The sequence below is a fragment of the Cajanus cajan genome, chromosome 10, assembly GCF_000230855.2.
Source record: "Cajanus cajan strain Asha chromosome 10, NIPB_CcT2T_4, whole genome shotgun sequence".
Classification (NCBI taxonomy): domain Eukaryota; kingdom Viridiplantae; phylum Streptophyta; class Magnoliopsida; order Fabales; family Fabaceae; genus Cajanus; species Cajanus cajan.
The window spans coordinates 26,908,904-26,925,639 of record NC_138526.1 but is presented as its reverse complement, the minus strand read 5'-3'; the positions used below and the strand labels follow the sequence as shown (position 1 = coordinate 26,925,639).

At 34.1% G+C, this 16,736-nt stretch overlaps 1 protein-coding gene across 3 annotated transcripts; it reads right to left on the bottom strand.

The window, feature by feature from the left end:
* Window positions 1–666: 666 nt before the first annotated feature.
* Window positions 667–7,132, bottom strand: LOC109788854 (defective in cullin neddylation protein). Of its 3 annotated transcripts, none has more exons than XM_083065328.1 (11): window positions 6,955–7,132; window positions 6,538–6,599; window positions 5,759–5,895; window positions 4,982–5,040; window positions 4,302–4,325; window positions 3,598–3,680; window positions 3,411–3,513; window positions 3,270–3,319; window positions 1,684–1,785; window positions 1,470–1,529; window positions 667–1,246 (listed from the first exon to the last, which is right to left on the bottom strand). In XM_083065328.1, exons 1-11 carry the CDS (start codon window positions 6,955–6,957, stop codon window positions 1,168–1,170), a joined length of 762 nt encoding a protein of 253 aa, XP_082921454.1. In that variant the 5' UTR covers window positions 6,958–7,132; the 3' UTR covers window positions 667–1,167. The 3 variants fall into 3 exon arrangements, with proteins under 3 accessions (XP_082921454.1, XP_082921453.1, XP_020203281.1); XM_083065327.1 differs by having other exon boundaries at window positions 3,443–3,513; window positions 6,955–7,131; XM_020347692.3 differs by having other exon boundaries at window positions 3,449–3,513; window positions 6,955–7,129.
* Window positions 7,133–16,736: the final 9,604 nt, after the last annotated feature.

Genomic DNA, 16,736 nt, shown 5'->3' with positions numbered 1-16,736 from the left:
AACTACAAACTCATTCAACCACTATCTTTATAATATCTCAAATAAGTAAATGATCCCTTAGGCCCTTGAATTTAAAAGATGTTTGGAACTAAATATCAAATAAGATTCTAACACTCCAAATTAACAATCACATTAGTACAAAATTCAAAACAAAAACAAAACTAAAATAATAATATTAATTTAAAGAACTGAATAATAAGTAATTAAGTTTATGAACTTACTTGACAACTTTTTTAATTTCCATTAATAATAAGATAAGACTTAAAATTTCCGTAGTCCAAAATGATTATTTAGTCAATCTACACAGCCAGAACTATATATTCAAAACTCCGTCTAAGTTCAAATTCCCGAAAATGCATTCAATAATATCAGACAACTTCGCACCAAGTAAATATCACAAGACCTCTTAGAAAATACTATATAAGCCATCCTATTCCGAACTTCAATAATAATAAATGGTAAAAATAGAAAACTATCCTAGCTCCCACGCTATCCCGTAATCACTTGTATTAATATTCAGAATTTTCAAAAAAAAAGATATATATATATATATATATATATATATATATTTAAATAAAAGCATACCATAGTATAGAAGCATATAGAACCAATATGTAAGGTATTGTTTCTAAATACTTGGAAGTAAAAGAGAGTCAAAGCCAGATATAACAGTTATTTTACCCCATCTATATTTCATGAATGTTTTGATAACTTGGTGCCACATATTTTACAAGACGAAAGATCAGAAACAAAGAAAGCCAATCCCAATCACGTTAAGTCTCTTATCTAACAAGACATGATAGAAGAATCAATTATTAAATTAAAAGAGACCAGAAACTATAACATTGGAATTAGTAGGCTCCCATTACCAATTCCACCATACTTCCCAAGGAAATTCACATGCCATATCAACAATCTCACAAGTAAATGATGCTACTACTTGTCAGCAAGAATGAGTTTGCTCTAGCAGCCATGTCCTCTTTCGATTTTTTAGACTGAATAATCCCACTTAATAATAAAGAGGAGTTTAATCACAGAATAGCACAACTCATCACAAGAGACCCGTCAAATCAAATTCTCTTAAATAGCAATTTACTGAAATCTGAATGCATCATCGTTTTAGAGTAGAATCATTGATCAGACCACTTTGGATGACGCCATTCTCGTTCAGATATTCCACAAATTCATCAATAAGATATGGCCAAGCACCTTCAGCATCATAATCAGATAAATTTGAGCCAACAGTCTGCAAACATCATGAGAAAGATTAGTGCTTTGTGTTACTTCATAAAGCCAAATAACATACTATTATAGACTCCGGCAGGCATATATGAGAGTACACAAGCAGAGACCATATATATATATATATATGCAACAATAACTCCATATGAAGACAGGAAGTGTGCATCCACAACATGAGGGCACCATTAACCAAGTTTATTCTAATGATTAACAGTTTATTAGTTTACCTTTGCAAACTCCAAAAGCTGAGACCATGTGTCCCTAGATATTGCTTTGTTATGCTGAGCCTGATAAGTAGTATCAAAATTTTCAATGTAAGTAAAATGATCAAGTATTGGCAGATATCTGATCTGCCACTGAAAGGCATCCTAATAAGAAAGCTTCAAACATACTCAAGAAAGCTAAAGAGATGTATATATGAATAATAATTAAGTATATTACCTGCAAGAACTGGCACCAATGATCAACCAGTGGCCACTGCTTCTCAGCAAATAATAATTGCCACATGCCAATAGCTGTATCCAGTGCAAGAGATTTTTGACCCTGTAAAAAGGCAACATGAATATTACTGTTGCATGGTAAATTACATGTTCAAAAAATGAAAGAATCAAAACAGTACAAAAATCCACAGTTAATTTACACCCAACCCTATATGCTCAAGTGTGTCATAGTCATAGATCTCACTTTATCCAAGGTATACCAAATCAAACTAGCATCAAATTCATTGGAGGCAAATAAATCATTTGCATCCTACATAGATGTTCCTTTTAAGAGTCAGAATACTTGCTCATTACACCCCATGTTTCCAATATCCTGTACCATTATGCAGAAAATGTTAATATCATGGGTACTATTGTTAGTAGTCAGTGAAATACAAACCCTGTGTTCCTGAGACAGACTTTTAAGTAATTAATAGTCTCGTCAACATGAGACTCTTGAAACATATATATTCAGGAACCTAAGACTTGAAAGTTCATAAATACCTGACACGGTAAGTCAATCCACTAAAAGAATGAAATCCAAAGCCATTAATCATAAATAATAATAATAATAATAATAATAATAACAAATCCCTTCAATGTGTTATTTGAATTTTTGAAAACTAGTGAAGAACATGAGCAACTCTAGCATATCCACAAGAAGAATTGGATAGGTAAACATCACTACTAATCAATGTTCGCATATAACTAGAATGAACATAACCAATTTCAATCACCAGACATTGAAAATGAATAATGATAAAAAAAAAAAATTAAAATTAAAATTAAAATTAAAATTAGTGCCTTATATTTCATACTATTTTTTGTTTTGGTCCCAACATAAATAAAAAATAAAATAAAATAACTCTACAATTCAGTTTTTACATGAAAAGGAAATGTTTACAACTCAGTCCCTACTTTGTCAAAATTATAACAGCAAGGGCCGATTTGTTGCTTTTTCTATGTAGGACTAAAATGAAAAAACAATATACCCAGTGCAGGGCCAAATTTTTAATTTAACCAAAAAATATTTATGTACCAGAAGCAGAAAATCTGCAGGGATAGCCTAGCAATCAAATAGTACACAGCATCCTGACCCTCAGAAGCAAGAAAAAAGAAATGGGAACACTTAATGAGTGTGGTTGACTACATAAGAAAGAAAGAAGATCTGAAGCCCTGTTTCAAACTTTCAATGTTATTCAACATACTGCATTGTTGAAAATCTAGGAACAAAAACGCCAAACTAAAGGAACATGAAAAATTAATTTTTAAGATTAACTCAATTTCAGTATTCAATGAATTAAATTTGTTATAATTTAATTACCAAAAACAAATTGTTATAATTTGACTTAGTTTTCCAAGACCTTCCCTGTTCTATCACAGTGCATATCTTGAGTACGAACTAGTAGATTGCATTAAGGCTCAACGCCATTGTTTAAATTAGGTAATGGCCATAGTTTATGACTTACTGCCATGCAAAATAGTTAAGCACACAAAAACTACATTTCAAATTAGCAAAAGGGCCAACAAGTAAACAAAACTTCGTACCTTTTCTTTTGCCCAGCCAAAAGCGAAGTTATATATCTCACGGAATTTCTCTGGACAATTAAAAACAGTGAATATATTTCAGGGAGCTTTTCAAAACTTGTTGGAGATAATTTCTAGTGACAAGTGAATCATAAATTGTACAACAAAGACTAGCTTTGAGATGAGATCTGAACCCATACGATCATCTTTCAGCTCAGAGCGCATATGTGGTATCTTTTCACGGAATTTTTCCAGAGAATCAATCCTGCAACAATTTTATTAGGTCTTTAACTGAGATTTAGTCATTGCAGAAGGATATTTCCTTTCAAAATCACAAAAATATACATACCCCAAAGATTGTAAACCTTCGATAAACTCCTTCTTGGAAAATTCACACATGGTGCCAGCCTTCATGTGCCATGAAAGAACTAACTGCAAAAATTCCGACATCCCCAGTTACTAAAGCATTCTCATGTCAACTACAAACACTCTCATCATGCAACAAAGTTGACACTAACAGTAGGAAGTGTAAACAGATGTAAATTCTATATTCAATAATTATTTCATTATAAATTGCAAACTCTTCATTTACAAATATTGCATATTTCGTCATATAGGAATCATTCATCACCCACTTAAGCAGATGAGTCAGTAATATTATTCTTTGTTTTCTTTCCCTAAAAAAGGATCTTATCTAGCTATGGTTAATATTTGTCAGAGCTAATATAAATGACTGATGATGAAATGAAACCAATGTGGACATCTCTGTATGCCTTATATAACTTACCGGCCATGTATATCTAACTCTCAAGAAAAGAAAAAGCACCGTAGAATAACCATAATTACTTTCAACTAAATTAGCACCCCTCTTATCTTTATAGTTTTCACCATAAATGATTTTCATTTAATAGGTGTTTGTAACTTGGACAATCACTGTTTAAATAGCAGTTTCCTAAAGTAATCGCAAAGGATTATATTAATGGAGGAAAGAATAAATAACCCAAGTAATTATGCATGATTAAGAAATAAAAATAATGTTTGAAACATCCGTACCATAACTATATCTTGAGGATCCACCTGCACAGGAAAAGAAGAATCAAGCATCAATTTCACTTCAAACAAAAATGATCTTAACCTTATGAATGAATCAAAACTCAAGAACATGGGAAATATAAATAAGATATTAAAACATCAGAATTATGTATACATAACTTAAGAGTTTATTTGCAAATTATATATATATATATATGTATGTATATATAATTTGCAAATAAAGTATATTTTGAAAACTTTGGGTCACAGTAGGGTATATTAAATATATAATAACAGACATATTAGTAGATAGCTAAAAAGTAATTTTTTTTTATCTGGGTTAAAAAGTTAATTTATAGACAGTTAAAGAAGTTAAGAAAAAAAAAATTGCGTAGTATGTATTCGCTACTCTCATTTAGTCTAGGTTTTCATCTAATTTTCTCTTTATCTCCACTACTCTCATTTATTCTGTGAACAGTAATAAATCTCTCATAGAATGCCTTAAAATAATTCAATCCCAAAAGCCCTACAGCATTTGACAGCAATTCTGCTCATATTCCAATCAAAATCTCCAGCAACTTGCAAGTACTGTTCACATCTTTATAACAGCCTCTTTGCTAACTTACAGGTGAAGAACTGACAACTATAAAGATACTAAATCAAGACATCAATATATTTAATTTGCATTCAGAAAAAGCAACCTGGATATCATTGCAAAGGAGAGTGATACCATCCGCCAAAATCATATCAACATATGGATCTGTGTGGAAATTGGTGCAATAAAGGATTAGAAACAGATAATGTACATTGTTTTAATAAATGATAGCCACTTATCAACAGGTATTAATGAATCACATAGAGATGCAACTACTACTAGTAATGGCCCAATTTTGAAATCGATATATGCATCTCATCCAAAAAAAAAAAATGGCCTTGATTAACTTCTTTAATGTAAGCTCACATGCAAAAGTTATTCTCAAAGTCAAATCTGACATACTATATGCAAATTTGCAACGAGAGATAATAATCCATGTATAATATCAAAATTTATAACACAGTACACAGAAAAACTATCATGTCCAAAAAGAGATCCTTTCTTCAAAAGAAGACTACACAGAGTTCCATGCAATGTTTACATCTTAATGACTTTATCCAACAACATTGACGAATTGATTCTAATTTAATGATATCTATCTAAGAAGATTCCAGGTTTAGTTGACAAGCTTGAGATAGGGATGGAAAACATCCATGCTCTCTCAAATGACAATGAATTACATAGCCAAATTTACTTGTTATTCCCCAGGGTGAAACCCCAACGGATAGAAAATTATTCCATGAATGATAAAGATAAACATTTTATACATATAATACTGCATTGTTTTTTTAATCTTTTTTCATGTTTCCAGACAAATTTTTGTGTTTAACAGACCATTTCGAAAGCTCTGTGTCTCAATTATATTTTCACCTTCATTGCTAACCTTTATATCTATTGTATAGCTCCTCCAAGTGTCTAGAATCAGTAAATGTTTTAAGCTGGGGTTGGCTGTAAAAGAAATCAAATGCTCCTTCAAGATGCCAATCACTAGCCTTCAGAGCCTGCAGTGCCAATTTCTCACTGAAAACACAAAATTAGTTTTCAAATTAACAGAATTTAAAGATGCAATTGACTCACATCATAAAAATTTGAAAACTAATCTACAAAACAAACAAATAATTACAGTACGTATCATCAAGGCATCTGAAGCAAATAATAATTGATATAGAAAATATAATCCTGCCCAGAATAGAAAGATCCCACACTCATCTGTCAATATCAAACAAAGTGATCAATCCAAGGAACTTCAAGAAATTTTAGATCAAATAGAGAAATATAGAGAGAGAGGCCTTCAATCCAAGATTGAACACAGATTCTCCTCTCCCCCAAATCCAAATTCCACACACACAATACACACTAAGTGCGTATGTACTGTAAATTGTGATATATGATAAAAGCAAATCTCAGAAGTTCAAAAGCAAATGACAAATTATCACATGCACCCAAGGATATGTGAAACCAAATGAAGCATAGTTTCAAATTGTGGTCTACAACTGCAATTGAGGCCACAATATTGAGGTTTTGGAAGTCTCCTCCACCAAACTGTAACCACAACTGCAGACGCATTTGTTCCCAATTATGTGCTTTAGCAAAAATCATAGCACAATCACAATTCAAAACCATCAAATGAAGCAACAAAATCATAGGCAAGTATGAGATCACCTGGCTCCAGTTATTGTTACGAACTGCTGGAGTTTGTCGCGATTACCTCTCCCCAACTTGTGCTGTAGCTCACATCATAACAATTAATTAGCACATAATTATCATACCTAATTCCGGCATAAATACACTAAGAACAAATCATTTAATTTAACACATCCCAGTTTGAGTATCTCATCAATTATTCCGACATGTGGTTAAATTCAAAACCAAAAAAATAAAAATAAAATAAAATACAAAGATTCAAACCTACTAAAACGGAGGCTCAAAAGTTATGATTGCAAGGAACCATTTGTAGATGAATAAATAATAGAAATAAAAAAAAAAATACACCAAATATTGAGAATTTGTGGAACCCTGAAAAAAAAATATATATCCAACAGAAAATTATGAAATCGGGAGATAAATGAAAGCACTGACCATTGCGGAAGGTGGAGAAAACCCTAAAATTTGAAGATCTACAAGTAAGAGAGAAAGGAAATTAGGGTTTTGGTGGAATTGAAATTTGGTTCAGAATGGGATTGGGAGCTGAAGGATGCGAAATGTGAGTTTTGGTTTTGGCTCACACTAAGGTGGACCCTACTCACAATGGAGAAGAGAAAGAATAATATACCTTGTATACAATAGCGGGCGTGGCTCTATATGAATTTTATCTCTAAACTTTAAAATAACGCACGGATTGAATGAATTCATTCTTGATATATAATTGTATAAATAATTTTACACAATATAATATAATAAATTCAATCCTTGTTCATTGATAAAGTGCATAATAATCAAAACATGATAGACAGCCAGTTCATATAAAATAAAAATTTATGTTCTACATAGTTATATTTGCAATAATAGAATAAAATAATATATATAATAATTAAATGCAATTTTTCCATCATAAATTTTTTTTAATAGGAAAATCAAATAATGAATTCGCTTTAGAACGATTTATAGCTTCACTACAAATTATAAACGAAATTAACGAAATTAAATGTCAATAAATAATAAACAACATTTTAAATAATATATGTCTAACTTTAAAGTTTAAATCTAAAATTTTAAATTTTAAATGCTAAATTACAAATTTTAAATTTAAACTTTTAAAATTTAAAATTTAAATTATAAATTTAAACTTTTAAAATTTAAAATTTAAATTATAAATTATAAGTTTTAAATTTTGAATTATAAATTTAAAAATTTTAAATTTAAGTTGGTGCCTTGGTCGTCGCTCGGGATTGGGAGGCTGAATGTGCCTCTTCCTCATGAGTGTTACTCTCGTGTGGAGGTTTATTGGAGTGGTTTCGAGGGAGCTGGGCGCGAATGTGCTCATTCTCGGCATGTAATGCCACGAGGTCTGCCTCATTGGCGGTCTGCATCGCTGCAAGGTCATTTTCGTGCTGGGCACGCATATTTTGAAGGTCAGCATCGTGCTATTGTCGCATCTGCTCGACTTGGTCGATCAGTCGCCTCAGGGTTGCAGCGTCGCTGTCCATGGTAGTTGAGTGGCTCGCGTCGTCTGTTGCTCGTCTGGTATGGCTTCTAGTAGAAACCATACAGGTGGCCGATAAGAGCTGTCTTGATCGGCCCCACGGTGGGTGCCAAATGTTCTTACCGGAATTTGGTCGTAGAGGTGATCCGTCCAGTAAGATCGGTGAGCCTCCTTTGCTGATATGTTGGTGCTCCAAGATGGGGGAGGTACCTGCAAAAGAGACTCCGATGCCAAAGTTAGGGTTTGTATGAATAATAGTCTTATATATATAATGCACATACCTTGGAGTGGTTTAGGTTTGCCTTGGGCTTTGGGCCTGAGATAAGATATGTTATGATATAATATAATTAAATGAGGGAGCCCGTCTAGGGCGGGATCCTAGGGTTTCAGTTGTGGTTTACTTAAATACCGGGCTGACGTCGTCCAACTCGTGTCCGAGGTCGCCTTGCGTTGCTAATTCGAGCTCGGAGCCCGGATTCGAAGTACGGATAATACAGTTTCTAAGGAGAACAAATTCTAATACTCGCCAGCTAGAAGAAATAGTTGACATCCAAACTAATATAGATATTGGAACAAACTCTAGGATAGACTCTCTAAATCCTAGACAATTATACAACCTAAATTGGCTTAGTTCTAAGAGGACTAGTCTTTATAGGTATCGTCGGTTAGATGACTTCCATTTACCCGATGGCCACCATGAGATTATCAGGTTAATCTCTGAACAAACTGGTCGACAGCTTCTTAGTACCCAGAGAAGATATGTCCATCTAGGACTGATCACCATAGGTATAAGAACCTTAACCAGATCCTTTATAGGAGCAAAAGCCTTCCTAGTCTTGTTTGACCAAAGGTTTAGATATAACAATTCTCAGGCTATAATAGGGATAGTTGAAGTAGACCTCAACCAATATGTTTCCCTAATAAACATAGCTCCTAATTTTACAATGAACCTTTCAGATTTTATTCAAAATATAAATCTGGAAATACAAACTAGAGGTTTTGGAGAAAATTTTGAAGGAAATAATCTCCTCCTAGACATTACTTTCATAAGAAGAATAAGTGACCATATATCTCCTAGATATAGAATCAATACAAATCCTTTGATTACTTCCTTAGGATCAAATGGAATAAATTTTCTTCCTCCACAAATCTTTGAGTCTAGAAGAAACCAAGGAATAGAGTGGCAAACCCACCTTAATTCTGGATCTACTAGAACCGCCATAACAGCACCACAAACAACCATCGTGACAAACCGTAGGAATAGTCTCTCTATTAGGTTTGCAGATTATGATGACATAACTGATCATATTCCCGAAGAAGAAGAACAACCACCTAGAAATTCTTTTATGAATCTATGGACAGGATGGTCTTACATTCCAGAATATGAACAAATAAAAGAAGAGAGTTCATTTAATAAATGTCAACTCTCAAAAAGACTCCTTCTTGCTGTTGAAAAATGGGAAAAGCACAAGGAAGAAGTCCAAAAACAAAAGGAAACAGTTTCCCAAATTTATAAAAATGAGATCTCTAATTCAGATGAAGAATATGATTTTATTTTTAGACAAAGACTCTTCTCCCAATTGAGTAAAAATTGTGAAGAAGATGAACAAAATCCTGAACAAAAACTCCTTGATGAAATCGAAGGGGATTCTGATCTTGAAAATTGGTTAGAAAATGATATAAATTTCAAAAATAAACTGATTCTTCATAAAGAAGAAGTAATCTCTGTTACTTCTGAACAAGAAAACCTTTCTGAAATTTCTGAACCAGTTTCTGAGATACAATCTTATAAAGGTTTCATGGGAGATAGTTACCATAGTAGTCATGTCTCTAATCCTGGTCACTATGACTACAACTGATAGACCATGGGCCAAGGGCCCAGTGACCAGAGCTATGGCTAGAAGAATACAGAAAGAGTTGGACATGGTGAAGACTAGTGGGCTTGTTACGCCCAAGGTAATCTTCACTTGGAATGCTCTATCATGAAGAGAAGGCCTAGTTCTATTTGTTTATATTGTACAGTTTATACATAGTCTTTTGTATAGGTTATTTTTGCCTTTGTATTTGTGAGGTACTTTACTTGCTTTTCTTAGTGTTTGTAAATTGATTTTGAGGTAGGTTACTTGGAGAGTTTAACTCCATTTAACCTCCCTAGTTGATACATTCATTTTATATTTTTTCAGTAGGGAAAATGGGTGATATTTAGCAATGCTTGAGGGTGTAACAAGTAATTGGGCCAGAACTGGGCCTAGGCAAAATTTTGCATATTGGACTCATTTTGCTCCTAATTTTTCATAGATTTGATTTAGCTAGGTCTCATCATCATAGGATGAACCTAACTAAACCAAATCAAACATTTTTGGATTAATTCAAGGAGCAAACATGAACCAAGGCCGCCTAGCTCTTCTCCTTGTTCTTTGGCCGAAATTAGCTTGTTGCTCTTCAAGGTTTGAAGCTTGCCTTGCAAGCTTCTAAACCTTGGAAGGTTAAGACAACCTTACCATGGTTCTTAAGTGAACCATGGTCAAGGTTGGCTTCTCCTACAACCTACCTAAACCGTGGGAGTTAAAGCTTACCCTACCATGGTTCCTAGTGAACCATGGTTAAGGATAGCTTCTCCTACAAGCTACCTTTCCCTATATATTTCTAATTACTTCATTTGTAATCACTTTTGACAAATTTGAGAAATAAACTTCAGAATTTCTCTCATCAAGAGTCTCTTATAAACCGTGGAGAATTTCTTCACTAAGAATTCACCAAAGGTTTCAAACCTTACCTAGGTTCCTTAAGCTTCTACACTACACTAGAAGTGACCGAACCTTCTCCAAGGCTTCTCCTCCATGGAAGCTTTTGCTCATGGAGTTTCAAGCTTCTTTTGAAGTCAACCTCAAGGCATATTCGGTCCTAAGCATGGAGTCATTGAAGAACAACAATCTTCTTCAACTTTTCTCCATCATTTTTGGTATCTAGAGCCTAGTGCTCTTGAGGTTTTTTGTTCTAACTTTTCTTACTTGAATCCGTGTTGTCTAATCTTCCTTTTCTATGTCTTAATGTGTGTTTGCTGTATGGATCTAATTTTGTTCATATTTTGATGGATCCTATTTGTCACATGAGAAATAATTGATTCATATTGTTGCTTGTTCCTAATTCTTGAATCAATTTGTTTTGGTGCGCCTAGGTTCCTATACTTGTGCATTTTATTTTTAATTGAGTCTCTCCATTCTATAACATGTGTCCGTGATTGGACAACATTCATATTGCATAGATTTTGTTTTTGAATCACTTGTGTTATCCTAGAAAGTCATGTGTAGTTCTTTGTATGTTGAAACTTCCTAGATTAGCTTGTTTGACCTAATTTTTGTGTTGTGTTGTTGAGTCCGAATTTTGTGTGTCTTTTTCTTATTAAATCTGAACCTTACTATATGTGCTTTTGATTTACATGTTTGAGTTCCTAATTTTCTATTAGTTCTAGCAAATTTCCTAGAGTTAGGTTTCTATTATGTCATATTAAAAGTTTTGTCAAGAAAAGTTCATAAACACTTTCCTATTAGGTTTTTTCCTTGAGTCTTGTGGTGGCTGAAACCTAATACACTTTTATAAGCATTAAAACAGAGACAAAACAGAGGTGGGAGTGTCCTAATTGCATGAGAAAAACAAAGGAAAAAGTGCATAAAAATTTGACCTAAAAATACTACAAAATTATGAAGCACTAGTGAAAACATGTATGTGAACACCTCTTGTTTTGTGTGAAATTTTTGCTGCAGTATTTTTACATTAAATCCGAGACTTATAAGTGTTTAAAAGGCATTGAAACTCCTGAACATCAAAAGAAAAATAAGTGAAAAATATTTTGCAAAAGAAAAAGAAAGAAAATAGCAAAAGAAAAAGCCAAAAAGGAGTTAAAATTGTTAAATGTTGCTCTCGGTTTTGGTGTGATTGCCTACATCTTTTTTTGGTTCAGCCATATCATTTGTGTCTTATTTTTGTTTATAATCTTAGCTTTTGATTTGGTAATCCATTCTAGTGCCTTTCCTAGGTTAATCTTTGTGTGCTAGCTTTCAAAATTTCCTTTAATTGTTGTTTGTCATTTTTGTGGAACTCTTTCTAGTTTGTCACATTTTATTCTACCAATTGGTGTAGCTTTCCTAAATTGTTTCTTTTCAGTTTTAACACTAATATTCAGTCTTGAAGGTGGTTGAGTGCTTCTTAAAAGGTGTAGGAGGCCAAGGCAAAGGACATCCACTTGAAGGCTTTGGTGGTTGCTTAGGGAGTTTGTTCTCTCTTGATGGCTAGGCTCTTGAAAACACCTAGAAGTGACTAAAATCAAAGTTGCTTCTAAAGAGGAGTGAAAACACCTTGTGAGGTTGCAGTTTGGTGGCTGAATTGGAGCAAGAAGGAACAAAGCTAATTGTGAAAATTTTTGTGAAAATTAGTAACTAATTTTAGTGACGGAATTTTTGGTTTCTAAAACTTGTTTTTCCTTACAAAATCCGTTACTAAAATTTGTTTCTAATTAGTGGCTAATTTGTTTTTCTTTGAAATTAAGTGCAGCCACTAATTTCATTTGAAAGTAAATTTACATTTCATTTGGAGTGTGAATTTACATTTCATTTGAAGCAAATTTGAATTTCATTTTCCTTGTAATTTTTGGTTTTCTAAATTTTTGTACAAGGCCTTTATTAAGGAGTGTCTTGGAGTGCCTTTGGTGTATCTCCATCTCTCCTTAAGAGTTTTCATAGTAAATCACGTGTAGTACTTGTGAGAGTGGTCCTTGAAGGTCTTTGGTACCTTTCAAGCTCTCACTTAGGTTTAATTGCTTTCAACGTCTAGTTTATGTTTTCTTGTCTTTAAGTTTTCAAGCACTTTATGTTTTAAGCAATTTATGTTTTCAGTCATTTAAGTTTTCAAGCAATTTATGTTTTCTTGCTCTTTATGTTCTCAAGCATCATATAAATTGTACACTTAGGCACTTGTTTGTTATTTTTCTTTAAGAAAAGATCTTTGTGAAAATTGATTTGTGCAAGGCAAAAGTACAAGGGGGTTTAGAGATTTTTACTTGAAGAGGCTTGGTTATTAAGTGGCTCTTTAGTAGCTCACCTCCCTCCAAAGTTCAATTTGTACTCTTAGACCTCCAAGTGTCAAGTCTAAAGCACTTAAAAAAATTATTTTCATAAAAACTATTTTTGAGTGAAAATATTTTCTTGAATTAAAATGTCTCAATATTCCTCACATAGTGAAAGTGATGGCTCTCCAAAAAGTCTTTCATATATTACTAAAGAGCTCAAATCACTTAAACTATGGAAAAAGCAAGAGTCCATTCAAAGAGAGAAGGAAAAGATTGAAAGAGAAGGACAACTTGCTTATTTAGAGGAAGAATTGAGAATTTTAAGGCAAGAAGAGGAAAAATTGAAAGAAGATATGAAGAAACATAGGAAAAAGAGTAGGAGCTCACTTTCCCAATACACATCCCCTAATGAAAGCATGAATCAAGGGGATCACTACCATCATAATCCTAGAAGGTCCATAAGACCTAGGGAAATCAAAGTTGACCTTCCACATTTCTTTGGTAAAGATGATGTGGAAGTATACTTAGATTGGGAAATGAAGGTTGAGCAACTCTTTGCTTGCCACAAGGTGAGTGAAGATAGAAAAGTCCCTCTGGCTACCCTTAGCTTCCAAGGGCATGCCATGTATTGGTGGATAGCTCTAGAGAGAGAGAGACACCTCCACAATGATCCTCCAATTCAATATTGGAATGATCTTAAAAGTGCAATGAGAAGGAGGCACATTCCCACCTATTATGGAAGGGAGCTTATGAATAAGCTCCAAAGGCTCCAACAAAGAGATATGTCTGTAGAACTCTATAGGCAATAAGTGGAGCTTTTAATGATGAGGGCAAGCATAAGGGAAGACGAAGCTACAACTGTAGCTAGATTCTTAAGTGGTCTTAATTTAGAAATAAGAGACCAAGTGGAGCTACTACCCTACAGGGACCTAAATGACTTGGTCCAACTTTGTGTAAGGGTAGAACAACAAAGAATGAGAAAATCTTATAAAAAGGATAGCTCCCACTCTTCATTTCTAAAGAAAGATTCCAAGAAGGAGGGTAAGACTTTTGAAAAGAAGAAAACTTTTGAACCCTCCAAGAATCTAGCCACAGAAAAAGATAAGGGAAAGGGGAAAGACACTACACACACTAGTTCTAGGACTAGTGATATTAAATGCTTTAAATGTTTAGGGAGAGGTCACATTGCCTCCCAATGCCCCACTAAGAAGGTCATGATCATGAGGGGGCATGACATTTATAGTAGCCAAGATGAGGCTACTACTTCCTCTAGTAATAGTGAGGAAGAAGCAAGTGAGCAAGAGGAAGGTGTAGAGTCTACTTTTCCTTATGAAGGGGAGCTCTTAATGATTAGGAGACTCCTCAACAACCAACCTAGTGATACTCTATCACAAAGGGAGAACATTTTTCATACTAGATGCAAAGTTTCAAACAATGTATGTTCTCTCATTGTTGATAGTGGTTCATGGTGCAACTGTTGTAGCACTAGGCTGGTTGAAAAGTTGGGTTTAACTACTATTTCACATCCTAAACCTTATCAACTCCATTGGATTAATGAGGATGGTGATTTAGCAGTTGACCAACAAGTGAAGGTCAAACTTTCCATTGGGAACTATGAAGATGAAGTGCTATGTGATGTAGTACCAATGGAAGCTTGTCATATCTTATTAGGAAGGCCATGACAATTTGATAAGAAAACCATGCACAATGGCCTTACTAACGAGATTACCTTCACACATAAGGAAAAGAAATTTGTGATTCATCCTCTTACTCCTCAACAGGTAGCTGAGGATCAAGCACAAATGAAACTCAAAAGAGACAGTGATGTAAATGATGGTAACACAATAAGACAAAGAGTCTACCTGATGAGGATCCACTTGGAAATCCTCAAGAGTCCTTCAATGCTCCTCGGTTCCTTGGAAGAATGTCAAGGAATGGCAGCTCCAAGAAGCACCAATGTGACCTTAGCTTGCTTCTAGCTAAGTCCGGAAGAAGGAAGAGTTTCCTAGCTCTACAAGGAGAAGATCTCAAGTAGGGTAGAGATAGGAAAAGAGACTTTCGGAGGAAAGGTTTCTATGGAGAGAAAACTCATCAATATAATATCCAAAAGTGTGTACAATGGTCGGCCATTTAGAATATATATAAAAACAATTAGGTTAAAGTGTTCCATGGGTTAGCCTAAGGTTAAGTAACCATGGTATGGTTACTTAACTTTAGGCGCCCAAAATTTGAATTCAAAATTCAAATTTTGGGAACCAAATCCGGAACCACCCATGTGATTGTCATTTGGCATGTGATTAGCTTCTCATTTGAGTTGCATTTAGGTCACACCATGTGCATGTGTGCACATGGCCGTAAATGCTAATCAAATGCCAAGCTAATTACATGCTAATGATAATTCACATGTAACCTAAATAACCCTAAATTCTAATGGCCTCCAAATGTAAATCCTAATCTACAAGGCCGGAAATACAAGGCCCAAAAGAAAATACAAGGCACTAAGGCCCAAATCCTATACTACCCTAAGCTACTTGGGCTTGAGTCAAAGCCCAACAAAACAAAGTAATGGGCTTCCATTGGGCTTGGGCCCACTCTTCTTGCATCCTCCTTGCCATTGCCCTAGTAGTTGGGCCCTTAGCCCATGGGCCTCCTCCATCACTACCTAGGAAACTTAGAAAGACTTTCAATAAGTTACTTTGGTAAGATCAAATAATTTACCCAGGATTACCTCATGTATGCCTCTATAGCAGGAGGTTTTACAGATAGGAATTTAGGAGACAAGCTGTTCCTAAAACTCCCAGGTAAATTAAGACAAAAAATTCGAGATAGCTGGAATAATGACCAGGTAGACCCTGTCATGAATAACTTAGCTGTCCGAATACAACACATCATGAAAGTGATGGAAGACACCTGTACAAATATTGCCATTAATAAACAGATTAAGATGGCAGATACGGATATTTGTAAGCAGATATATACACCTCAGCAATACCATAAAGAGGTTAGAAAAAAGAAACCCCAACAAAGGTATTCTTCACCTCCTAGGACCAATAATTCTAGGAAGAAACAACAAACATGTAGGTATTCTGTTCGTGCATCTAGTGCAAAGAAACCTACCCTGAACAAAGATAGACATGTGAGAAAAATCAAGAATAACAAAACATACACCAAGCAATTGGAATGTTTTGCTTGTCACCAAGCTGGACATTACTCTCGTGACTGTCCTAACAAAGCAAATCTCTTTAGCAGAGATGCAGAACTAATAAAAAGTTGTAGGATGAATCTTATTCCTATAGACGAAACAGTTTCTACTGATTCTGAAATTTACTCAGTAGTTAGTTGGTCTGATTACACCTCAGAAGAAGAAGAGACTAATAAAGATTATAAAATCATAAATGATTTTACAAAAAATGAGTATAGTCATTTATATCCCCCTATAAATGATAAATACAATAAATATGGTGAAATTCTTGATGACTTAGGATATAGTCTCATGAATATCACAGAAGAACAAAATTTTTGCAATCATGAAATAAATTTCTTTGCAGGTCCTGAACATATAGATTGTTTCTATTGCAAAAGATTTTTCCATAAAAATTTGAGAGCTCATTGTCCTCTCTGTTATAAAAATTTTTGTAAAAATTGTCTTGAAAA

Coding starts and splice junctions, on each gene's coding strand:
- LOC109788854 (XM_083065327.1), bottom strand. Junction 5,041..5,758: donor GCTATACAATAGATATAAAG/GTTAGCAATGAA, acceptor ATTTCCACACAG/ATCCATATGTTGATATGATT. Junction 1,786..3,269: donor TTGGCTGGGCAAAAGAAAAG/GTACGAAGTTTT, acceptor GCCTTTTTACAG/GGTCAAAAATCTCTTGCACT.